We start from the raw sequence: 27,699 nt of genomic DNA, 5'->3' as shown, positions 1-27,699 counted from the left end.
CAGCTAATGGTAAGTCAATCTTGCTAGGGATCTATAGGGTTAAGGCAATGGGTGATAAATTGGTGTACATCCATAATGATTTACATCACACCGAACTCCCTTTTTTGTAGAATCAAATTACTGGCTGTAACATTTGGACACTCAACTTCAAGAACCAACAAAAAGTTCCAAGTTAAGCCCATGATTAAGAAAACGTTATTATTAAACTTTGGGGACTAATGTAACAAACTGCCCAATTTCCCCTTCCTCCCTGCAGTTTTGCCCATTGATATTGAAAATCAAATTACTTATGCAATAAACTTCCTATAAACTGGCTCTAATGTAAGATAAATTAAAAAATTACTATTAAAATTATAAAATAAGTTTTGTGAAAAAAGCTGTAAATGAACATTTAGTTGCTTGATTTTAAGTACAATGAAGTACGTGTTACTTTTTTTTAAGTACAATATTTTATAATCTCCTTTCGTTTATTTTAAAGCTAAACAAGAACACTTTAGTACACAAGTATATGTAGGGCATCAATAACAAGTAAAAGGATGTCTGTCCGTTCGTATTTGTGCTTGTCCGTCCCTCCGTATGTGCCTCGAGACCGTTTAGGTTCTGCTTTATAAGGAATTAGCGGCTTCGCACCTAGCCTCTAGGGGCTTTGCCCCAAGAGTTATAATTACATCTTCTATTACCTACCCAGCGGGAAAAAAAATGCGAATGAATCGCAAATTTTCGCGAATAAATGGCGAATAAGCAAAAGTCGTAAAATTAAAGAAAATTAACAAAATTCGTAAAAATATAAAAAAATGGGGGGGGGGTTCCACCCTTTAAGAAAATAGCCTAAAACAACCACAGGACCAGTAGGTATATTCCCTTAAGAGTAGAATCCGATCAGTTCAGTGGTTACTGAGATCTTAAGGGACGGACAGACATCAAGCTACTTTGTATAATAGATAAACTTTTTCAACATTCCATAGTTTGAAGCTATTTTCATAATTCCAATATTAAATTGGGATTTGCACCCTAGCACTAGAGCCGCTAATAGAGATTTCTTAAAGTATTGCCAGTCATAATGACGTATGAACATACCATAGTTGTGTATTAGCTGCGCTTCTTAAAAAAACATCAAGAAGATACATTCTACAGAATGTTTTATAATCCATATTTTCTATTTATTTAGCTCACCTTTGCTAAAAACGTTTATATAACCGTTCAATTAAAAATAAAAATCTTCGATTTTAGGGTTTCAAGTAAAATTGTTCAAAAATAAAAATCACCTTTTCTGGTCCATTTGACATCAGAGGATCCGGATCTACTGCAGTTCACGGTAAAATATTCCTGGTAACGAATATTTCCAAAAATCTATGAATTTTAAAGGCTGCTAGCTGCCAAACGGCTGAACGTACAGATAATGCCCGCACACTGTTTTAAGCGAAATAAGAAGGCCTACAAATAATCTTGAATAGTTATAAATCAATAATGCATAAGTATATCGCAGTGCAGAGAAATGCGCGAAAAAGACCTATTTTACGCGTTTTTTTTCAGTGAAGCTTTCTTTGCGCATCATTGGATCTTGGCTATTCCAGATTATTTGTAGGCCTTCTGGTGCTGCTTAAAATGGTGTGCGGGTATGATCTGTACATTCAGCCAGCTAGCAGCCTTTAAAATTCATAGATTTTTTGAAATATTCGTTACCAGGAATATTTTACCGTGAACTGCAGTTGATCCGAGGATCCTTTTTGTAAAAATAATTCGTGATAAAAACTTTCGAATTATTATCTTGAAATAATTAACGCCAGTGACTAAACCCTCACCCACTACAAGGCTGGGGAGGGGGGGGGGGGGTCAATAAGTCTAAAATTTTATTTAGTCATTAAAAGAAAAATATAATTTAAAGAAATTTAAATGCTAACTTATAACGGGGTCCGTTTTTAACAGGGATTTAAAGGGATAAGATAATATGTAAGAAATTACTGTACAATGTACATCCTCATTAATGTTACACAATATTACCCCTTCTGTAGGTTACAATTAGTGGTTGAAATGTTTTGAACTATCAAAATTCAATGAAGTTTTCTAGCGACAGGACAAGAAAACTTTATTATAAAACTTTGGGGACTAGAGTAATAAACTGCACAATGTCCCCTGGTTTTGAAAATTTGATTTTGTTTAATATCTTGATTATTATACAAAATTAGACGGTCTTTTAGTAACTCAGTAGAGTAATAAATATTAGCAAAGAAATGCTCGCAGCTAAAAATCTTTCAATTTATTTGTCTGACGTCTTTTTTTTTTATGAATTTGAAAACGAAATAATGTTATAAGGAATGTTATAAATAATGTTTTATATCTTTTATATTTTTTTCTACAAAACTTTCCTTCATATGTTAGCTAGGATCAAGAGATGGTGCATTTTCAGTAATTCCAAGAGTGTTTATAATACAAATATTAACATCTTCACTACTTTTTTTCAGAGCTATAACAGCTACTTATCGCCTTGTATTATGAACAGCTTTCTGCAGATAAAAAAATTACAATTATATTATTAGTACCTGTTTATTAATCCAGAGATGATTGTACATTTTATATTTGTAGAAAATTGGATATAATACGATGGTATACATAATTTTTCAGTATGGCTGAGAACTGGTTCTAATCCACCGGATATTAATCGGTTTCGAAGCCATACTGGAAATTAAATTCTAAGGTACTTGGATTCGAGATTTCTTTGGTCTCCATTTTTTCTCTTGAAGCAGTTCACATTATCTCTGATTTAGCAAATATTTATGTAAATAGACAAAGCTGGAATATCAAAATTTCGGTCATAAATTCTTGTTATCCAAATAAATATTTTCCTGGGATAAATCATGGATTAGAGACGGATATTCAGAGATCTTGTGGGGCGAATGATTTTTTTGGTAATCATGTATACTATGTTTGTCGGTTAGTACGACTTTAACGTTGTTTTTTGCTCTCTCATCCAATTACTTAATACCTATTCTGTGGCCAAAGATATTTTAACTATAATCTGTCTCTTATTATATATTGGCTGTGATAGGTCAAAATACTTTCTCGATTATCTGAGCCGGATTTTTAAATGTGTAGCCGTTGCCGTAGCCACTGCCAGTACTGCCAATAAAACATGGATTTTTAAATGTTTAAAGTTTTCACGTATTATTACATAATATTTTTTTTCTTCATATTTTTACTGAAAATTTAAAAAGTGGTTGTGATTTAAAGATTTAAAGCCGTGGCCACGCGTAGCCAATTTGATTTAAAGATCACTATTAGGTTAGTGGCTGTACCTCTGGCAGCGGGAACGGCTACACATTTAAAGATCCAGCTCTGTTGTAGATTCTAAACTAGCTCTGTGATTAGTCTAAATTTCTTGTCACTGATTGGTTAATGATTCTTACAAAGCTGTGTCAAGTCAAAATATCTCATCTCTCATTGGCTGATGCTTCCATACAAGCTTTGTGGTTTGTCAAAATTTCTAGTCATTATCTCATTGGCTAAAGATTCTAAACAAGCTCTATAATTAGTTTAAAGAGGGTCATTATTTGCGTAATTCTGTAATGCTCTTATTAAGTCAAAGTGTTCTTAATTATAACCAAATGTATATATTATGTAAAATGGTCCTACTTTTGAACAGTTTGACTTAATAAGAGCATTTGACTACAACCCAACACCCAACTTTACGGGATAACGCGATAAAAATTATCCTCTTTATTAATTTTATCTAGCTCATGATGCCTAACTGTAACCAGCAATGAGATTTCCATTGAATTTTGATAGAATTGACGAATACCAATTCCTAGTTTTCATATAAGAGCCATATATTCAAGTAAATAACAAAAATATATATTCTTAGTAGAGTAATAGAATAATAAATAGCACCCTGGCATTTGCTGTGTGATTCATATTGGTGATTTCTTATGCTAAGACACATCCATAAAAGAGTTTACCTGTAGGATGTACTTAAACACGTGACAACAGCATTACCAACCAAACCAACAGATAATCGAACATAGAACTTTTGAATATCTTTGTTTATAACAAAAATTAATATTATTTGCCTTCTAAGAGAGGGGTAGGTTTCTGGTAGAATCCGTAAAGGTGTGTGTTTTAAGGCTTAAAAATAGTAGTAGAACGATAATATAATAACCATGTTTATTATTTACTTGCATTTTATGGACATGTTGGTGTAAATAATAAGTAGCTTTCACGAGAAAGGGGAGTGCCGCCGATGGAATACCAAAACCAATCTCCTTGTTTATCTGAATCCTAATTTCAGAAAATCAAGCTACCATAACATCATCACTGAATATAACCTCATTATTGTTATTTGTCTCATATAGTTTTTGTCAAATATGTTAAAGAAAAGAAATGTTAAAAACCTTTAATATACAAGAAAGAAAAGAGTTTTTTTTTCAAAATTGAAAAGAAAACGTTTCGTCTTCTGTGTAAGTTTTTATTTAAATCATAGGCATCATTTCTTTCGAATTGTTTTTTCTTACAAAACATTTCCTTTTAAAAAATTACATTTACGTACTAAATTTCTATATACCTATGTATTTTCAATAGAGTGACCTAGATTAAGATTTATGAATTTAATTAATATTGTCTCATTTATAAAATAACAATAAACAAAGAAAAATAGCATAAAATACAAAATTTACTTAAACAATTAAAATAATGAAATTTTACCTTATTTCATTTTTGAAAAACCCTTTATAGATTATCTATAAAGGGAAGTAGTGATGAAAAAAAATTGACGTTTCCAAATACATTTGCCTTCAAGTAATCTCAGTTCATTCTTTTTATTGATTTCATTATTTCTATTTTTTCTTCTAGAATAATATTTTTAACTTGTAAAAAAGTCAACGGCATTACTTGCCGTCCCTCAAACTTCAATAAAACCAACTTAATTAAATTTTGTTGTTTATTTAGGAGATGAGAGAGACCCACAGATTTCAAACCCTTGTGTCCTACTTTACAAATCCTTCAGAGTTCCAGATAGAGTTCATGGTTGCCTGTATGCAGTTCATCAATATTGTTGTACATTCTGTTGAGGTTAGTATAGTTCATGGTTGCCTGTATACAGTTCATCAATATTGTTGTACATTCTGTTGAGGTTAGTATAGTTCATGGTTGCCTGTATATAGTTCATCAATATTGTTGTACATTCTGTTGAGGTTAGTATAGTTCATGGTTGCCTGTATATAGTTCATCAATATTGTTGTACATTCTGTTGAGGTTAGTATAGTTCATGGTTGCCTGTATACAGTTCATCAATATTGTTGTACATTCTGTTGAGGTTAGTATAGTTCATGGTTGCCTGTATATAGTTCATCAATATTGTTGTACATTCTGTTGAGGTTAGTTTATTTATTTATTTTTTAGCGGCTACGCCCCTAGAAGCCTCTAGTGGCACTTTAGATGTTTAGTTTTTTTTTTGTTGCGTTCAAGGTTGCGTAGGAGTCTCTATACTTAAAATAAAAATTTCGAGTTATTGTGTTTTCTCTTGGGAGGGTGGTAATACCCTCCCCCAAAATAGTTATCCACCTTCCCAGGACCTATGGGAATCTACCCTGTTAAGGAGAACCCGATCGGTTCAGCGGTTAGCGAGATCCTCCGGTACAAACACACAAACATCCTGTTACTTTAGTATAAGGATTTTATGGGAACCCTGCCATAATATTGTTGTTTATAGAGGCGAATAAACAAATAGATTCAAGTATTTAGGACATTAGTTATTAGTTAGTATATAGGGTTTGAATTTTATAATACAAAAAATTGTACCAATTAGTATTATTTATGGTTTGTAACATAGTCGTGTATGGTTGGGGGGGGGGGGGGGGGTAGTCACATTAAACCTTTGAAATTTTATCCCTCTAAAAAAAGCTTTGACGTCCATTGTTCGGAAATAAACAAGATATTAAAACATTTATTCTCAGGATATGAATTTCCGGGTAGCCTTGCAGTACGAATTTACCTATCTGGGACTGGACGAGTGTCTAGAACATTTGAAGAACCATGAATCTGACGAATTAGCTGTACAGGTATTTTATATTGTATTAATTGAGATAGAAAAATAGACATCAACTTTTAAGATACTCATCCAAAAGTGAATCAAAAGATAACAAATTATAAAGAAATTTACTTACTTAAATCGGCAAATTCCCTTCGGGACTGGAACAGAATTTTTGATGAAACATTTATAATTTTTTTTGTAGTTAGTCTCTTTTCAACATTAGCGCCGTGTTATTGTCATATTTATTGTGCTTATTGTAGTTGAAGTCAAAATAGTTTTGGAAAATTAGTTCTTGATATTATACCTACAATAGCTTAAGATATTACCATAGGAAATGGGCAGGAAGAAGATGGGGTGCTTTTCTTATTCCTAACCCCTTTGGAGTTTATACCTACACTACCCTGACCTTGCGGGATTTCATAATATCCCCTCTCCCTTATTTTTAATTTAATTTTATATAAGGGTACCTAAGGGTTTTGTGGAGAAAAAACCGCCTTTATTGCTATTTATTTAATTTTTGTAAAATATATTAGATATCTGCATATGTTGACAACGAATTTGACGTGGCCGCCATCATGGAGGAGGCGGAGGCTAAACAGGCAGCTCTGGATCAAGTCCAGGTACAGATACAAGTTTTTTAGTACCGCTTAGAAACCGATTAATATCCGGTGGATTAGAACCGGTTTTCAGCCATACTGAAAATTATGCATAGCATCGTATCATTATATCCAGTTTTCTACGAATATAAAAATGTACAATGCCCGTGCCTTCGGCATTTCGGGGCTAAACAAACTGGTTTTAATAATACCTATGCGATAAATGATTATTTTGATATCGAGCAGGTGAAACGTGAGAATATTATGCGCGTTAGACTTTTATAAAGTCTTATATATACTAGTAATACTGGAAAACTATAAATTGTTTTATTAAAATTCCATTAGAAATATTGATCAACAAGGGATAATAACATCCAAAAGGGCGAAGAAATAAATGTGGACTTTTGGGTTAACAAGAACGTGGAAGTACATAAAGTGACAGCCCTTATGAGTATAACATTTGAAGATCACAATATTGTTAATAAGTTTATACAATAAAAGTATGTCTTTATCACTAATATTGCTTAAAATAAAGGAATCTTGATGAAAAGTTTGTAATAAGTAGGATTCTACCAACATGCCTAAATTTACTATGATAACCTTCATGTATGAATGGACTCTGGTCGAGCAAGAGCATCATAATAAAGAAAGAAGCTTCGATTTACTTTTAAAAATATTCATCAAAGAATGTTTCATAATCTTTATTTTAAACTTCTTAATTGGTATTTATGGTAAACACTTCATGTTAAATAATTTAAATTATTTTCTTGTTACCAGCCGTTTAACTGAATCTAGTGCAGTTCACAGCAAAATGTTGCTGAAATGAATCCTTCCAAATATCTTAGCGGCCAAAGGATTAATGCACATGTTATATTCGCACATCTTAGTAACTGTATTGAATAGTTTAGGCTCAATTATAACAGTCTTACCGAAGCGCAAATAAATGCGAAATTCTTTTTTTAGCCAAGCCCTCCATGTTCATTGTTCATCCTTGGACAGACACCGACTAATTCAGCATTCTTTTGCCGACCGCGCCGGTTTAAACAATGTCCAAGCATAACCTTTAGCTGTTTTGTCACAAACAGACTAAAAAGTTTTTAGCTTTTAGAAGTAGGGTTGGCAATCCGGAATCCGGATCCGGGATCCGGAATCCGCCCAATTTTTGGGCCAATTTTGGAATCCGAATCCGGATCCGGAATCCGTTTTTTAATAGCGGATTCCGGATTCTAAATTGGTAGGCTAAAATTAGCGTCTTGAGTTTTTTCTTTCAACTTCCCCTTTTTGAAGGCAAAGATTATCATCATTATATATAATATCTTTTAAAATCTGGTTCAATTCTCGGAAGTGAATTATAGAAAAAAAACAAAAACATTAATTTTTAGGACATATGTAGCACTTAAATTTTTTAATTTTTAATAAAGGCCTTTTAAAATATTGCTAGAATCCGGAATCCGCAAGAAATCCGCCAATTATTTTGACGGATTCTTTTAAGAATTCGGAATCCGAATCCGGCCCAAAAATTCGACGGATTGCCATCACTATTTAGAAGTTCTATTCTTTGAACTTTACTTGATCCATTTAATGAATTTTTAATGTAAAAGAAAAATTTGGTAGAAAGTTACTCTATAGTTGGGGTGTTATAAAAAAAAATTTCCCCTTCCAAAGAAAATTAAAATTTTTTTTTTTTCTTTTAAATCTAAAATACGAAAAATTGGTTTGATCAAACCTCTAGGGGCACAGCCCCTAGAGGCTAGGGGCGAAGCTGCTAGTCTAATATAAGACAAAATATATGAAAAATTAAATATTACTTCAATTTGAGTATTTTTTTTCAACGGCGAGATTATTCTCTGATCTTTGCTATTTCTCAACTTAATTCATGTCCTTTTATATTTTACTAGCGGCTTCGCCCCTAGCCACTAGGGGCTTTGCCCCAAGAGGTTTAATCAAACCAATTTTTTTTTTTTTTGGGGGGGGGGGAATTCGACCCCACTATTTTAATTTAAATTTAAAAAAAAAAATATTTGGGGGGTAGGGGTATTTTTCATTTTTTTTTGGGGGGGGGTGTCCCACCCCCCAAGAAAATAGTTATAAACCTTCCCGGGACCTATGGGAAGCTACCCTGTAAAGGAGAACCCGATCGGTTCAGCGGAAAGCGAGATCCTTCGCTACAAACAAACAGACAGACAGACAAACAAACTTCGTTCTACTTTGTATTATAGATATTGTAGCTTTCTGTTCATGTTTTATTTCTTACTGTTTGAAGTTTGTTATGGCTGTGTTACTTTTGGACATACTTGTATTTAATTCTTTAAATATTCATCGTTTCCAATATTAAAATTACTTTAACTTCTTTTAAGTACTAGCGGCTTCGCCCCTAGCCCCTAGAGGCTTTGCCCCAAGAGGTTTGATCAAACCAATTTTTCGTATTTTAGATTTAAAATAAAAAAGAAAAAACATTTTTTGGGGGGAGGGGAATTTTTTATTTTTTTTATTGGGGGGGGGGGGTTAGTCTACCGTACTATTTTAATTTTAGTTTTAAAAAGAAAAAGAATTTTTTTTGGGGGGGGGGTTGGGGAAGTCCCACCCCCCAAAAAATTAGTTATAAACCTTCCCGGGACCTATGAGAAGCTACCCTGTTAAGGAGAACCCGATCGGTTTAGCGGTTAGCGAGATCCTTCGGTACAGACACACAGATACACAGACACACAGACATCCTGTTACTTTAGTATAGGGATTAATGTATTTCGTTGTAAAGTGTACATAATAATTAAAATTAGATAATTATAAAATTTGTCAAGTCTCAAAAAACTACACACAAACTCACACAGATAAACATACTGTTAATTCCATATTAAGAATTATTTACTAGGAAAATATTTTGTAACTACTTGTTTCTGGATAAATTTGTTGTACGTTTTAACTCCCTCTCCCTCACCTTATTAAATTCTTCTTAAGAAGTAAAAATTACTTTAATTAGTAACATATTGTAACAGGGAAATGGTATCTGAAAAAAAATACAATATTTTTATACCTGACGTTATGGTAATTAAACAGCCTTAACCACTCAAGGACCTATACCAAGCTTCTTTGAATGGCATGACTCGGTCCTTTTAATTATAAGTATAATACCATGACTGCTTAATTTTACAGACCTAAGGCCCAAAAGGACATAAACCAAATAATCCAGTGGTTTCTGAGATCTTCGTTCTAATTAGTTTTAATTATTCTTGTATAAATATAATAATATGTCTGGCCGTCTGTCTGTCTGCACCGAAGGATCTCCCTAACCGCTGAACCAATATTGTTCTCCTTTACAATGTATCTTCTCATAGGTCCAGATGAGGTTAATAACTATTTCAAGGGAAGGTATTTACCACCCTCCCACTAGCTATTCCCCTAAGAAAAAAATGAATATCCTCCCAAATTTATTAAAACCTCTCAATGTATCCTTAAGTGCCCCTAATTATATAGAAAAGCTTCGCTTTTAAAAACAATTCATGTTGTCTCATTAATCATGATATTAAATTGGCAGAAAAGTTTGGTATCACAAGTCACTGTCTTTGGTTCTTGGTAACTCTGTTACGAATTTTTTTAATCAGAAACTTTTTAAACCTAATTAGGGAATTTATTATTAAATTCTTTATTAATAACACTAGTGGCTTTGCCCTTAGCCTCTAGGGGCTTTGTCCCATGAGGTAGTTTTAAAAAAAAATAAAGAATAAAAAAAAATTCTGGTGCTCTGAACCATACTCTCCCCCCAATTTTTTTTTTAAGGGGGGGGGGAAATTTCATTTTTTGGGGGGTTGAGGGTGTCCCACCCCCCAAGAAAATAGCTTAAAACCACCACAGGACCAATAGGTATATACCCTGAAGAATAGAATCCGGTATATACCCTGAAGAGTAGAATCCGATCGGTTCAGTGGATACCGAGATCTTAAGGGACAGACGGACGGACAGACAGACAGACGGACAGACAGACATCAAGCTACTTTGTATTATAGATAGTTATATATTGGTTAAGAAATTTTTTAAGTTAATAATGTATGTTTTAAAAAGAAATTTACGTTTAAGTATAAGGTATTAATATTTTTATTTTAGAAATCGGCTGAGTATTTTTTTCTTCGGGTCTAGACGTATGTCGTGTACGAAATCTTAGCAAGCATACATAGTACATACATAAAAACATTTTCTTACACAGTACTAATCCTTACACCCTGATATCAATCTATCATTATCTTGTCCATTAATAAGGATAACTGTCAATTATAGGACCTGGAGGAGGAGTTGGGGCGAGCCAAGGAAATGTTTTCAGAACTGGAGGCTGATATGATGAGCAAAGAGGTAATTAAACACGTCTTTTAGTTGTTATAAGGGAGGGATTAGGTTCAAGGCATAACTTAAGATGTTAAAAACGTCGGCTGCATATTAACATGACCTTCTTGTTATTTTCCCAGTTAGGGCCGTTAGAAAAAAGTGGTGCAATCAAAAGGTTGGTTGTACTCTAGCTGTGGGAATAGGCCACGTTTGGGGGAAATATGAAATATTTTAGCAGCATTGAGAGAGGGGGTGTGGGAGGGATGAAGTCATTGGTGGGCCGGATGATAAAATGCACGTTTAGGTGTTTTTCACTATTCATTATTTTTCTAGATTTATTTCAAAATTTACTAATATCACATTTTTTATAGAATAAAAACGGCGACGCAAAATATCTGTATTATCGTAATTGTGATGTTTTTTTACTATTTTGTATGTTGTTATTGAGTTAAATGTTATTTTTAGGTCCAATATGAGAAACGGATAGATGAATTACAGACAGAAGTAAATTTGCACAAAGAACAAGAGGAAAAGGTATACAAATTTTGGGTATACTTTCTTCGTGACAACGCCTCTTAAGGGACGTTCTGTCGTATTTTCATAGTAGCTTTTTTATGTTAAGTTAGGTGAATGCCCCACAGGGTTAGGCAATTGGTCTTGCAATGTTAGAGCCCACCGCAGGTGCTAGATATAGGAGAAAATCTACTGTGAAGAGGCGTTGTCTCGAAAGGGACTATACCCCAAATTTTTAATGCATACTCGTCATTTGTATGACCCTTTTGGAACCTCCAAAACAAAGGTCTCCAATAAGTTTGTCTGTATAAACAAATAAAGGGGTTATCAGTGCTTAACTAGCTTAACTGTGTGAAAGTATTTTTTTTGGAATTCAAATAATCCATTAATGTCCTTTTTAAAAGCGAAGGTTATTAAAAATTAGGGTCGGTCAGTCCGCCCGGAAAGGTTAGCTCTTTCCGTTAAAAACAAATTTTTGTATGATAAAATTATGCTATTCATCTGATTTTTCTGTTCAATTATATCACAGTCAAATATGCGTAATTTGATGATAATTAAGAAAATTTGATCTAAATCATAATAAGTTAATATTTTAGGTGTTTTTTTTTCTTAACAATTTTTAGGTCCTTTGATAACGCATACCTGATTTGATGAAAATGATTTTTTGGTGGGGGGGGGGGGGGGGGGGTTAACCCCTTACGGATTTTCTTGATAAAAAACAAATTTTAATTTTCAGATTTAATATTTTGATTAATTAATTACGTTTGAGAAACCGGTAGTAGGAATAATTATATTTTGGTTCATTTATATATAAAGAATATCTATTCATTCTTTTGTTTATACCAAATCAGGGAGCTAGGGATAGGACAATAGACTTTATAATAATCTTTCCTCCAATTATCCTGTTTTATAAAGAAATAAACTTTTTTTGTCTGTAGCTTAAGATTTCGAGAACTGCTGAACCGATTGAGTTCTCTATATTATGGAAGATTCTTACAGGTTCATGGATGGTTTTAGGCTATTTATCTCTAAGTTTGGTTTCAGACTTTTCTTACTCCTTAGAATACAGAGCTCCTAGATGCTAGGAGTAGTAGTACAGCCACTAGTTAAAAATAAAGTAGCTGAGGAATTAATAATTATTATTAATAATATTGCACCCAAAGTTTAAATACTCGTTCTGCCATTCGTTAGTTAAAAAAAAAACATTGGATAGCCAGAGCAGAATCATGATTTGTTTGTACAAAGTTCAAGTATTCAAACTTTTCCGCCAATAATTTTAATCTATGTTGGGTTTTGATTAATTTAATTGACAGTAACCCCCTTTCTCTCACTATCTACGATTCATGCTCCGTAACAGTTTGGTAATTTTTAATTTCTACGCCACACTGACATATTTATCCCTGTCTGATAAACATTTTTAACCCTCTAGGTCCGAAGTGAGTACAGTACACTAAAGAAAAGCGTAGAAAAAGAAGAGGTTGAAAAGAAGAAGAGACAAAGTGTTCTGGAGGTAAATATTTTCATTACAGCTGCGCTACTTATTTATGTTAATATTCTTATTTTTATTTATTGCCCGGGTTTATAGACAATTGTCTGCCGATACTAAATTAAAAAGGGGATATGTGAGACATGGACTTCCTTGACGGTTTATTTTTGTGGAGAACGATACGGAGTGTGTCAAATTCTGTTTTGTTAAAAATTATTGGTATGTAGTAATAAAATGAAGGCGATAAAAGTGCTATTGCACTTTCCTTCCCTTTAAAAGAAGAAAGCATTAAAAAAAATTCTGGAAGAAAAAAAGGTTCCTACCTATTATAATCATTGACTTCTGATTTTATAGATTACATTAGAAGTTTTTACATTAATATAAAAAAGATAATCCTAGGTATTATACTAGCGGCTACGCCCCTAGAAGCCTCTAGGGGCACTTAAAGTAGGAAGGGGAAAAGTCGACCTCGTCACATTTTAAATTTGAGTTTCAAAAGAGTAAAGAAATAATTTTTTTTGGGGGGGAAGGCACCCTCCCCAAAAATAATTTAAAACCTTTCCAGGACCTATAAGAAGCTTCACTGTAAAGAAGAACAATATCGGTTCAGCGGTTATCGAGATCCTTCGGGACAGACAAAAAATGCTTACTACTTTATATAATAGGATAAAGAAATAAGATTTGTTGTCTGAGGCGAAGGATCTCGCTTACTGCTGAACTGATATGGCTCATCTTTTTAGTGAAGCTTCTTAAAGGATCCGGGAAGGTTTATAACTATATCGGGGGAGAGGTGTCTGAACCTCCGAAGAGAATTCGTCCATAGAAAAATGACCCCCACATCAAATTCCTTCAGTGTCCCTGAGGCCTCTAGGGGCATCGCCACTAGTACATAATAATTTACTTGAATATTCAGTGCACGTATATATACGGAAAAAGAGATTTTGCGATGAATCTTGCAAAAATTGGTGTACTCATAGAAGTGTAACTTGATCTGAAATTTCTTTTTGATATATTTCCTGTCAAAAAATACATCAAATATATGTCTTATTGTCAAAGGTACAGAGAAATAGGATATTTTAGTATAAAATCTTATCGTAATTATATTTTTACAAAAATATTTCAACAAAAGAGGACTATCCACGAACAAGAGCAAGTGATTCTAAGCATCTTCCAGCATTGACCCATAGTATTTTTTTAGTTAATATACTAGGTTTATGTTTAATATTTGATTTATCGACTACAAAGTTAGGTTTCACCATGGTTATATATGAAAAAAACTTAGAAATGTAAATCAATTTTTAAAGCAATATCATCAAATGCTTTGTTGAGTTCAAAGGACAAAATAAAATAACACTGCAGAAAAGCATTAAATGTTGTAAATTGCAAAAGTACATTAATCAAACTGTTAACAAGTTACCAACCCTTTTCTAAATATACATTTTTAATCACAATAATATACTTTTGTGTCAAAGCTTTTAAACAACAGTTTGAACTCATCAAAACATTCGATCAGATTGCACCAAACAATGCTTAACATTTCAAAGTTTTTTTTTCATATAAAACCATGGTGAAACCTAACTTTTTAGTCGATAAAGCAAATATTAAACATAAACCTAGTATATTTACTAAAAAATACTATGGGTCAATGCTGGAAGATGCTTAGAATCACTTGCTCTTGTTCGTGGATAGTCCTCTTTAACTTCATTAGAATTTTTAAGTTTTAAGTTTGTACCTACCTAAATCTAGGGTTGGCAATCCGAATCTGGAGTTCGAAATCCGCAAAATTTTTGGACCCATTTTAGACCCAGAATCCGAATCCGTAATTTACAATCCGTCGGCAGACAACACCGAAAATAGTATTTTATTGTTTCTTAACTTTAAGTTAAATAGTGGGTAGCGTCCAAAGTTTATTGCCTTTTATTTTCACAGTAGCTTTTCATGCTTTTTTTAGTTAAGGTTAGGTTAAGCAAGGTTTAGAAAATGGCCGCTGTAGGGGCTATAACTTTCTTATTTATAAAAAGGCCTTTAAAACTATTGATTCGCTTATGGTATAATTTTTATTCTTAAAGTTTAGAAATATTAAAACATCTGAAAAAATATTTATATAAGAATAGATTTTTTCTGTATTTGGTAAGAGTTTGAATAGAATTTTAGTAAAAAATTATCTATAAAGTGTGTTACTTTTTTATATGTTTCATCATTATTTGGCCACAATATTCCGGTCAGCATTCATATAAGAGGGTGTTTTGATTTTTGCGCGGTTTGGATTTTTTATGTCAATCGGCTAGGATTGAGCTAGAAAGGTGTTTAAAGCGTCCAAAGGAATCTTTTTGCATGCTCTAACAAAAACTCTACAGCATAAAGGTTCTATCACCAAGATTTAGAGTGCATATTCAAGATTTTGTATTTTTCAAAATTCCTGTTGCATAAAATGTGTTGAAATATTAGAATTAGACCCCATATCATTTTGGCTTTATTGTCAGGCATGTAATTCTGCATCTTTAGACACCCTAACCACCCTTGTAGATCAATCCTAGCCAATTTGAGACAAGAAAATATGTATTGAAATCTGCTGTCAAAACTAGCAGGATTTTTAAAATTAAAAATTTTTTTGGGGAAAAATTCCAAGACCTGCGAATCAGAAATTGTCTTAAAAAAACATAATCATATAATAAAAAGTATGATTTAAAAAAAATTTTGCATGAAAAAAATGATGTTTTTTTGCGATTCAATCAACTTTTTACCACCCCCCCCCGCCCCCCCCCCCCCAAAGTCAAATGACCGGAATTACCTCAAGCGTGGGGTAATTCTGGTATAGGCCACCCGCCGCCCTTTAGACCGAGTTTTGACCGAGTTCTAGTTGCGAGATCTTAATCGGACCAGGACAGGCTTCTTCCTCATTGCCATATCATTCATTAGCGATCAAAAAACCGGAAAAAGTTTTTTGGAAGTATGTTTTATTGGGTAGAAGCAAAAAAGTGACCGGAATAACCCCACGCTACCCTAACACACTTTATGTATTGAAATATTATTTCATAATATTTATTTAATGCAAAATTTGGTTGGCATATGACCAAAATTTTAAAATGTATTTTTTTCATCAAAATTTATTTACATAAATCTTTTATTATTAGAAGAGAACTATCCTGCAAAGAGCTGTTTTGGAGTATAGAAACAAGGTTTCAAAATAAAAATGCTTAACAAACGCTTGTTTATTTTTTTTTAGTTTCTTAAAAGCGTTAAAAAGAGGTAGGTATCAAATCAAAAACTTACCAAATATTTTTTTTAGATCCGAATAAAAGAGCTTGAAATGGAGCGTGACAGTTTAAAATCTGCGTCAACGACCAGCCTGAACTCCAACCTTTCTGGTGGCGGTGGTGCTGCGAGCACCAACGGTAATGCGGGAAAATCATCTATAGCCGCTGCACCGCCACCACCTCCTCCCCCACCTATGCTTTCCTCCGCCCCGCCCCCTCCACCACCTCCAATGATGATGGGAAAGGGCGGAGGTCCCCCACCACCGCCACCCCCAGGAATACCTGGTGCTCCGCGCCCCCCGGGCATGGGAATCCCTGCACCTCCCCGGCCGCTTGACCTGCCCATCAAACCCGCCGTTGTGCCCAACAACCGCCTGCCCACACTACAAATTCATGTGATACCGCCACGTAATATTAACAACACTGTGTGGTACACCATGGGTGATAAGGTCTTCAACGACCTGGACTTTGCCAAATTTGAGGAGGCCTTTAAGCTTAATGCTGGCCCGGGGGTGGGTGGCTCGACGCCTGGAAGCGGTGGCAGTCATGGAATGGATGGTGGAATACATAGTGGCACAATTAAACCTCGACAGCCACAGTTGGAAACACTTCTTGAGAACACAAGGTAAATAAATGGTTATGAGGTCATCTTGTCATCTGTTAATTAGAATATTTATTTTTTATTAGGGATACAGGATAGGGCGATAAAAAAAACTCTTAATGTGTACAATTCTAATTTTGTTGGAATAAAAATTTTAGGGGAGGAATTAATAAGTAGATCTTTTTATCTAATCCGTTATCTTTCTATCTAATTCTCTATCTTTCTATTTAATTCTCTATCTTTTTATCTAATACTATATATTTCTACTAGCGGCTACGCCCCTAGAGGCCTCTAGTGGCACTTTAAATGTTGTTGTTTGTTAAAGTTAATTTTTTATGTACGATACCACCTTATTTGACGTTGAAGTCTCCTCTAAATTTGAAATTTTTTTTGATTTTTTTGTCATTTCTCTTAGGAGGGTGGTGGTACCCTCCCCCAAAATAGTTATAAACCTTCCCGGGACTTATGAGAAGCTACCCTGTTAAGGAGAACCCGATCGGTTCAGCGTTTAGCGAGATCCCTCGGTACAGACGCACAGACAGACACACAGATACACAGACACCCTGTTACTTTAGTATAAGGATATAATTCTCTATCTTTCTATTTAAATCTCTATCTTACATTATAATCCTCTATCTTTTTCTATATCTTCTATCTAATACTCTATCTTTTCTATCTAATCATATTATTACTATCAGTAGCTTTTCCTCTATTCCTTCCATCTAACTATCTATCTTTCTATCTAATCCTGAATCTATCTATTAAGGTTAAAGAATGTAGCTATCTGTAAGCGACGGTTACCGCAGCATATGACGACAGATGATCTCATAGCGAATGTAAATGCTCTGGACAACGCGGCCATTGGTCTTGATGCTATAGGTAAGATTATTAATACTGTTACATGAAGAAGGGATGGGAGGGTGATATAGTTATCTATCTATCAAACAATACATCCTTAAAATTGGAGTTGATAAAAAGAATAACACCAGAAGACATTAAGGCATGTAAAGATTACTATCTATCTATCTATCTAGAGTTGCTACAAATAATAATGCCGACGCCAGAAGAAATAAAAGCATACAAAGATTACTATCTATCTATCTAATTATCTATCTATTTAGTATCTATCTATCTACCATCTATCTATTTGTCTATCTATCTAGAATTGCTACAAAGAATAATGCCAACGCCAGAAGAAATCAAGGCATACAAGGATTACACAGTTGTCCAAAAGAAAGATCTGGAAAAGCTAACAGAAGAGGATAGGTAAGATATTTACTTAATATTTATTTTCAATATGGCTTCGAACCGATTAATATCTGCTGAATTAGAACCGTTGTTTAGCCATACTGAAAAATCATGTGTAGTATAGTTTTAAAACAATTTTCAACGAATATCAATAGGTATGAATATCATAACTTTTTGGTCCGGGCCTTTTATAATATTTCATTCTATTAGCTGGGGATTGATGTCAAAAATACGATCAATAACTATTCTCGCATTCGTTGTCTAAATAAATTTATTTTTAGAATTTTATTGTTCAGTCACGTGGGCTTTTTGTAATTAATACGGGGCTAAAAACACCTCACTGTGAAAGATGGTATTTTTTAACTGGCGTAAAGTTAACAAAAATACCCAGGTCTTTTAGTTCTTTAATAATAAACTATCAGCTTCGCCCCAAGTGGTTTAATTCACCTAATTTTTCGCATTTTAGATTAAAAATATTTTTTTTTTAATTTTATTTTTGGGGGTTTTGATCGACCCCACTATTTTAATTTTAGTTTTAAAAGAAAGAAAAAATTGGGGGGGGGGGTTAGGGGTGTCCCACCCTCCAAGAAAATAGTTATAAACATTCCCAAGACCTATGAGAAGCTACCCTGTAAAGGAGAACAGGATCGGTTCAGCGGTTAGCGAGATCCTTCGGTACAAACAGACAGACAGACATCATTCTACTTTGTATTATAGATAAAAATTGTTTTATTAAGGCACAAATAATATATTCTTTATATTTTATAAACATTCGTCTATTAGGTATATCTTTTACTTGAAATTTGATAAACTTTTTTCTTCAAATATTATGTAATTGAAAGATAAACTAATATTAACAATAAGATACTGATGTGGATTATTTTTTAAAAAAATATGAACGTTGCCTCTCCAAATTTGTTTTTGTAAAAAATCCTCCAAAATCATAGAAGATTGCATTTAATTTTTGTAGATTTTTATGTGATTTTGGAGTATTTTTCACAAAAACAATTTTGGTGAGGCAGCGACCCTAATTCTTTTTAAGAATCCACCTCTGTTCAATGTTATATAAGAGGCATGCCATTAAAAGAAAGAGTAGGGGGAATGCCTTGACAATACCAAGGCGTACTGTGCACTGTAGACTCTCTAAAAGTTATCTTATTAATATTGAAAAATAACTTTAGATTGATGAGTAAACTGTCAGAAATCCAGCGGCTGGGAACCAAACTCGATATAATGTCCTTCATGTCCACCTTCTACGAGAACGCGCATGCCATCAAGCCGCGCATCGAGGCTGTCTACCTGGCCTCCAAAGGAACCCGCAACTCTAGAAAGTTCCAGAAAATTCTTGAAATCATCCTGGCCTTTGGAAACTATATGAATTCGTCTAAAAAGGCAATGGTGTTTAATCTAAATTTTTATACTGCGAACATAGCCTAAGTGGTTTTTTTACCACCTTTAATTTTGGTTTAAAATATAATAACTTGTCCTTGTACCTTGATTACAAGGTAACATTAATAGTTGTTCCCTCCCCACTTACTAAAATGATACCAACGTCCGCTCGTCGTCGGGTAATAGGTTTAAAACTTGGCCCGGCACAGCGTAATAACTAAAGACGTTAAAAATGGTTCCAACTGTGCGCTATTGTCAGGCGCGCGACATGAATAGTGTGGGGAATATCTTGGCCCATTAACAGGCGCAAATTATTACCATGCACTGTTAGGACTTATCAGATAAAGGTCGTGCAATTAATGGGTTGGTTGTCTGTTGGGCGTTCCTTAATCTAATATCCTTGAGTGTTAGAGTATCGCATCCCATTACTTGCGGATGATACTCTGGAACCACTTATAAAACGAAGGAGAATCCTGCGCCCGTAAAAAGAAATAATACTAAAAATTATATTAATCAACATTGACCTGCTGCAGGGCTCCGCGTACGGGTTTAAGTTGTCCTCCCTGGACAACCTACACACAACAAAGTCATCTGACAAGAGAAGTACAATAGTCAACTATATTGTGGATGTAGTGCACGAGAGGTTCCCAGAGGTCAAGGTCAGTTTTACAAATTGGTGCTCTTTCTCATAGTGCCTAACGAGTACGGAAATCTCCGTGCCTGCCCAATTTTATAGAAATTACCCCCCTCCCCCCCTTACTTTCTATCTATTCGAGGCGCTTTGAGAGAAACCGCATATCTTTTCATTGTGAATATTATAATACACTACTTATGGTCATGATTGGGCTTGTTTTTTTTAAGTCTAAAGGTACAGATTAAAAAAGAATTTAATGAATATTTTTTACTGAAATTTGTATCCAATAAAATAATTTAAAATGTAGAATGAATGTGGGTGGATTTTTTCTCATTATTGAGTTAGAAAGCATTTTTACATTTAAAAAAATACCTATTCATTTCATTTATACCTAACGTTTAAATCAATTCTGATAATATTCTTATTATATAAAATTATTAGCGGCTACGCCCCTAGAGGCCTCTAGGGGCACTCGAGGAGGGAGTAGTTGAATTTGATAACCAAATTTTTATTCTAGATTTTAAAGGAAAGATTTTTATCTGAAGCGATTTCTATTGGGAGAGTAGTTAAAAAGTTTGGTCTCTACTAGTTTTAGAACTACCAATTTAAATTCAATAGTATTCCACGAATAAGATAACGTGGTTTTAAAAATTTTGGGGACCAGTGAAATTTAAAGTCCAATATCTCCTTTCTCCCAGAAGTTTTTACTAAATTATTTTCAGGGTTTTGAGGCTGACTTGAAGCACGTTGAGAAAGCCTCTCATGCTCACCTAGATAACATCTTGCAAGAAGTTCAGGTAAGGTGTTAGCAGTAGCTGCGCTTTTCTATTCCCGTACGTCCATAGTAGTATGGGTCGATTTTGGAATTTCACATTAGTAGACATTGGCAAGGGTTACTGGGCCAATATAAAACCCTGTGAAACTTGAAAGGGGTTTTGTAATAAAAAAAACAACAGGCGTTTGGGGGTATAAAATTTGCCCACCCCCTTATAAAACCAAAAATTTTAATTCCTTTTAAATGCTGATTATGAATCTGAAAACCGTTTTGAAAAACATTGCTCCTAGTTCGAATAAGATCTCATTAACTTACCTAAAACAGATGATTTAGTCACAACTGTTTATTTTGGTAGGTTATTTGAAAATAATTTCAGACTGAATCAATATTTTTAAAACCGGTTTTCAGCTTTGTAATCAGCATTTCAATGCGGTCATTTTAATATGCATCATGCCTGTGTTTAAAGGAATTAATTTTTTGGTTTTATAAGGGGGTTGGCACAATTTAAACCCCCCGCGCGCCCGTTGTTTTTGGATTACAAAACCCCTTTAAAGTTTAACGTCCATCTGTCAGAAAATAAGCCTATTTAAAGAGCAATGTTGTAGATAATATCTTCCTATAATAAAAAAACCTATAAATAACAAAATTAATACGTAAGAAATCACGAAACCTATACGTGATTTTCAGCTGTCGTAGGGGGTCAACACACGGTAGAATTGACGACCTTTACATCTGCCCCCCAAATATTATTTTAGTAGATTTTTTCGCTTGTTGGTAATTTCTTATTTCTGCCTATAGACACACTATTAATTCAATAGACCCGTACATACACTTACACTTACCGCACAGACACACGCTTGCAGCAGATTAACCCTACAAATAATTCTGTAGAATATTGATATATTTAAGTTCATTTATAAGTATAATTTCTTATTTTTTAAAATTATGACAATAGTACTCATTAACTTTAGCATGGTAACACCTTAATACTTAATTTTGTTAAATTTACGCAATGATTTATATGTAATCTATAAATTAAAGTAGTAAGGTTTTTTTGTCTAAATGATAAGTTCTTTATTTCAGGGAGGTTTAGTATAGGGTAATTTAAAATTCCCTTTCATGAAAGGAAAAAGACGGTAGTTTAGTACAATTAACAAAAATAATAATATATTTATAATGAACATATTAAATCTAATATATTTTCAAAATACAATGGATGATTTGATTTTGTAAAAGATAAAACTGTAATATTATACAGTATCCCATATTGAAAGAATCATTTTTCATGTGTTCTCATCCTTCTTTGTAGCGAAGCTACTCAAAATTTCACGTTTCTCATTTAGATTGATTATTGGAGAAATGAGATTTACTCGGTTGTAGTAGAAAGAATTACTAAGTTTCTTGTTAAGATTTCAGTTTTCTATCTAAAAACTTTGTCGTTTGGTCTGTGAGGATATTAAAGAATGTGATTCATGTTGACATCATTCTGAGGGGATTACCATGACCAAAAGGTTTTCTTGTTTTCCTGTTCTTGATGCTGATCTTAAACCTGTCAAGAATTCTATAACTTTGATTCAGATTTTATGACAATTTATTAGAAAGAATTTTTTCATTTAATAAAATTGTTGATGAAAATAATACCAATATTATTGTGGTATGCGGCAGCTCTGGACCATGCAGAAACCAAGACATTATAGTGATGCTACGCACCTAGCTAAATCCTGTTATTCTACAATTATCAAGCCACCTGAAAATATGTCAGATAACGGTACTGGTTTCATCCCTCAGTTGTCCTGCAAATGGAGGGAGGGGGTGTTACCCCTCCCTCTCCCATCTTAAGCACCGGAACCTTCCCCTTCAACCACCAAGTTATCAGCACCACCTCAACCCTGAGGATAAAGGATCTAAACCTGCCCTCACCTGATAGGATCACCCCCACACAGACTGTTGTTGTCACAAGTAATCATCAAACCTTCCCTCCTTAGTACCCAGACCTACCACTCAACCCCTCTATGCTTATCTACCTATTGTGCTGCTCCATGGGCTATCCTGCCTGCCCCAGACAGGGATAGCCATCTACCTAACCATTGCAATTACCTATGTTTTACTGTATGATTTATCTTTAACTATCTTTATTCCTAATCCATATGTATTTATATTATGGTTAACTGTATTCTTAATTCCCCCCACCCTTTCCAGGGATGGGGACTCATGATTGCCCAAACTGCCTATTGTATATGTATTACAATGCTTTTATGTTATGATTATTTATTCCTATCCATTGTAGTTAATGTTTGTTGTATATATCTTCAGTATCTTACAACCCTTCAATAAAGTGACAACTGAAATAGATGTTGATCATTATCTAGTGAAAGCTAGAGAAGCGTAGCTTCTCTATAGTAAGGTGTCCACGTCTGTCACACTGCCGTAGTCTTTATTCGAACTCTGGTGTCTGCCATTTACCCTAGGCGGATACCACAATTTTGGTGACAGCTGTGTGAGATTACGGCGAACCACAAGTGTAGAGCAGACGCGCATCTGAGGCGAAGGTACTCCCAGCAGTGAATCTGGCAAAACTGACACAAGCAACCTGAATTACCCACCCTGGATAGCAAAGTTTAACTCTGCATCCGGCAGTTGTGGAAGCAAGACAGCGAAATTTGATGAATAACCGCGAGCAGCGCTGATATCTAACGGAGAATTGAGCGCCAAAAGGGCTGAAACAGGCCTGCGGACCGGCTGAAACAAGCCAAAGAAGTGTAAACGGCTGAAAATAGGCCAATTTTACTGCAAGACATAGCAGGATCCGAACCAGTGGCGCTAGTAGGACGGGACATTCCCTGCCGCCATCAGCTGGATTTGGATAAGCGGCGCTAGCAGGACGGGACATTCCCTGCCGCCGATCGGCTGAAACATGCCACATAGCTGCAAGCTGCGAGCCAACATACGAGTGTAGTGCACCAGAACAGAGAAAAACTACGTCAACTCTAAGTGTCCTGAGAGGCTACAACGCAGCCACCCATCTAGAAAAAACAGATATTATATTACAGTGCGAGGATTACCACCCTGGTGTTATGGCCAAACAATAGATTTATGAGCAAAGCTTGGCAAACAAATTGTTGTGTTGTGATAAATCTAAGAATAGAACAGGCTTGGATTATTGGGTATTGTGATAACAACTAAAAATAGGACAGAGTTGGTAAACAAATTTGTTATGCAATTGTGATAAGGACAATAATAAAAGCTAGATGCAATATAAACAAGGACCCTGATACACAATCAAAATATCTCAAGCCCACAGCACAATAACAATACACCCCTTATTCCAAGGGAAGGGGAGAAGCCCCTCTCCATTGAAGGCAAATACAATCAGGGTGATATAATAGATAAACCTAGGATTAAGAAGAAAAGGCAATATTACACCAGCCCACAGTTACCCCCCTCTCTCACAGGGGGAACGGACGGAGTTACCCCCGTCCCCTTACGCGCTTCCCCCTTCCTACCCACACTAGATTAAGTCCGTCTGTAGTGTGGGGCTAGCGATCGGACACACAGAGCGCCATTCACGGGTAGCGCAACAGAGTGCGGAAAATCTCCTAAATCCAACGGACGAAGCTGACCAATGAGAGAGCGAGTTGAGGGGTGAGAGCGCGTTTTCCCCGTGTGCGCGGATTTGACGGTGCGGACGCGCGTTGCAAGGACAGGAGATTTCACGCACACACACACACACACACACCCACACAGGAGAGGGGCCATTCTATAGCATACATCAGAGATATTTTTTTAGGAGAAAAAACTTGCAAGCTCCTCCCTCCCTGTCTACAGTGTGATAAGGAAAACTAAACCAGTTCCTTGAACCCGCTCAGACCCTCAACATCTTCCTAGCCTGCCAACCCTACTTCAAAGCTGAATGGTTAGTGAAGCAAATATATGTATATATAAATACCCAAGTGATAAATAAGGTTGTTTTTTTTGTACCAGGGGTACAAATAAGTGAATACTAACCTCACCAAACAACACTGGAAACTGATATGATAACTGAACGAAAGTACGCCCACCCTGTGGACATAGCCTGACTTGCTGCCCCACACTGGGCAGTGGTGGTGTGTACCTGGACCATCGACCTTCATAGTTGTGAACTATATACAGAGGAAGCGTGATTTTTTTGGAGCAAGGAGGAAAAGCTAGCTAGCTCTGGGGATATTCCTATACACGTATATATATATATATGGGCATGTAGCCATGTATATATATAGATAGCCTACCTATCCATATATCTACTAGTGGATACGCTCCTAGAGACATCTGGGGATACCTAACATATTCCCTGTTACCTTTAAGCTAAGATCCGCTGGTTACCACAGAAATCAAGAGCTATACTGGAAAGGAGAACAACTCAGGCTCAACAGTTAAACAAGACGCTGGCACAAACAGACCAACCCCCTGCTACTTATCATGGGGGCGCGCCAGCCACAGAAACTCTTGAGCCAGGAGGACCGAGCCTACGGCTACGTGGACTACCACCCTAATTACACAGCTATAGTATTTATACTAGGGGTGAGCCGGCTCGAACCTCCTTGCGGTGCGGCTACTCTACTCTGCTCCTATATCTACAAGATACTGCTTCTGTTATTACTTTGGCCTACTGTGTTGAGTACAGTGAACATCAAACACATGCCAGGTCACAGACCCCTGGTCCCTGAGATGCCCTTGTCTGGAAGGATGACTGAATGTCCGCTGCACAGCTCCTGTTCAGTTGGTGCTCAACGTACGAGAAATAGCAATACTGGACTGGGGATTGCTGAACCTGTAGGTGTCCTCCTGGGGGTGTTGAACGATGCAACTGAGCCTAATGAGAAGGTGACAAGCTTCAGAAACTTAGTGGCCAGCCCCAAGATGGACACTATTACCAGAACTGAGATTCCAAAGGGGCCCAGCCCTAGGGCCAGTACCACCTGTTTCTGGGGTGGAAAGGTCCTCCCTGGCACTGGCCTCCCCAATCTGGAGGATGGGGAGCTGTCCCAGGGGAATAGGCCCTTCACCCAGATGCCCGACGCGTACCTGGGGGTGGGGGAGCCGCCACCCAAGCCTCCCTGGGAGCCCCCAGGCATGGAACGACTGGGGACCGGCCTAAGGATGGGGACTGGTGACCTGCCGCAGTGGAAGACTTTACCCAGCACGGAGGGAGCAGGGTTGACCCGCAGCAGTGAGGCTGTCCCCCCACACTCCAAGACCAGATGCCGCTACTTTGTTGAACCACTGCACATGTCCCAGCCAAGTTCCCCCATGCTGCTGAAGATGGAGGCCCACCAGGATGCAGAGCTCAAACTAGGGGAGTCAATAAGAAGGCCACCACCTGCCAAAACCAGAACCACCGCAGGGGCTCCCCACCAGCAGCTGACGGAGCCTGGCAGGGACGCAATACCAGCTGGCAACTCTGGCCCAACTCAGGTGGCTACCAACAGTCGGCTGACAGTCCGGAATACAGTCCAGGCTACCATCAGTATGGCATCTTCTGGGCCTTGCTGGTCCACCTGTGGGTACCTGTCCACACACTGGCCGCAGGTACCCCCCAGAGATCATAGCCCCCTTTCCGCCTGGCACCATCAACGGCCTTTGCTACCAACTACCTGGCATACCCAGAGGCAGGATCCCTCATGTGGAGAAGTACCTGCAGAAGCTAAGGCCGAGGCTGGCCTCGCCACCCAGGGGAGGAGAGCCGCTGTTGGATGGAAGGAACCTGTGTGTATGGGGAGGAGGCTGAATGTAACCAAGGAGCCACCACAAGCAGCCCAGCACCGCCTGACCCCTAGTAGGGGAGACCCTGTTTGTCAGCTGGTGCCCCAACTGGAGGAGGAGAGACCTGGCAGGTTGATACACCCTGGGGAAGCCGGCCTGATGGGACCCAGCTGGACGAAGGGGCGCTGCCGCTTCAACGGCCACACAGCCGCCAAGTGTAGAACCGGTTGGGACCAAGCAATGAAGAAACACCAGGCCGCCCAACAACCTGCATGCAACCAGTCTGCCACCCAGGTCCACCTGGAAGGAGATGCCCAGCCGTCACCCCAATTAGCTGCTGCCGCTGGGGCCGCGGCTACCCAGGAGTCTGTGTCTCAGATTGGGACCATAGTGGCCAGGATCAACGTGCTGGGAGGAGCGGCTGAACCCAACCGGGTTGGCCTGGACCTCAGCCTCAATCACAGGGGACCGGTGTCCGTAACCCCTGTCGCCCCCAGCAAGAGCCGAGGGGCGCTACCCAGCGAGTCTGAGTCGATGTATGGGACGTCAACCGGCGTCGCCACCTGGAAGGAACGAGAGGTGCTTCCCTGCACCACCAAGCTGATGTCTGGGGCGACAACCGTCGCCGTCACCTGTGAAGACTGGGGGGTGCTATCCAGCGCCCCACGCTGGTGCCTGGGGCGACAACCGTCGCCGCCACCGAGAGACCTGGACCCCTGTGAAGACTGGGGGGTGCTATCCAGCGCCCCCACACTGGTGCCTGGGGCGACAACCGTCGCCGCCACCGAGATACCTGGACCCCGGAATGAGCCCGCAGCCCCAGAGGAAGGGGTGACACCCGTCACCCCCAGCCAGCCAGAGCCCTCAGCCAGCAGGGAGAGTCCAGCCGTCCCTCACCCTCAACTGCATCCAGCTGTCTACCTCCCTCAACCAAGCCAAGGTAATTGTATTGCACTGGTGTACCAGGAAGTTTGGGCTGGGCCAAACTTGCCTGCGCCCCCTGCATCTGCCCCAGGAGCCAGGATATCAGCCATTACCAGCCAAACTGAAGAAGCTTTGACCGCTGCCTGGGGAGTAACACCACTAGATGTGCCAAGTGCCGAGCCTAACCATAGAAGTAGAGGA

General features: G+C 37.1%; 1 protein-coding gene across 1 annotated transcript in view; it reads left to right on the top strand.

Annotated features, from left to right (window-relative positions):
* LOC145319703 (formin-like protein) overlaps positions 1-27,699 on the top strand; it is a 101,885-nt gene that overhangs the window by 46,449 nt on the left and 27,737 nt on the right. The window contains exons 11-23 of the mRNA XM_080162002.1: positions 4,939-5,061; positions 5,946-6,050; positions 6,556-6,642; positions 10,888-10,959; positions 11,398-11,466; positions 12,875-12,955; positions 16,066-16,110; positions 16,221-16,813; positions 17,556-17,668; positions 17,953-18,055; positions 19,219-19,429; positions 19,960-20,085; positions 20,783-20,857. Of these exons, the coding sequence (XP_080018128.1) occupies positions 4,939-5,061; positions 5,946-6,050; positions 6,556-6,642; positions 10,888-10,959; positions 11,398-11,466; positions 12,875-12,955; positions 16,066-16,110; positions 16,221-16,813; positions 17,556-17,668; positions 17,953-18,055; positions 19,219-19,429; positions 19,960-20,085; positions 20,783-20,857 (1,803 nt within the window). The remainder of the gene's footprint in view (positions 1-4,938; positions 5,062-5,945; positions 6,051-6,555; positions 6,643-10,887; positions 10,960-11,397; positions 11,467-12,874; positions 12,956-16,065; positions 16,111-16,220; positions 16,814-17,555; positions 17,669-17,952; positions 18,056-19,218; positions 19,430-19,959; positions 20,086-20,782; positions 20,858-27,699) is intronic.

Source organism: Acartia tonsa, chromosome 5 (assembly GCF_053477335.1).
Source record: "Acartia tonsa isolate MP-2025a chromosome 5, ASM5347733v1, whole genome shotgun sequence".
Lineage (NCBI taxonomy): Eukaryota > Metazoa > Arthropoda > Copepoda > Calanoida > Acartiidae > Acartia > Acartia tonsa.
This window is presented reverse-complemented; position numbering and strand designations above follow the sequence as displayed.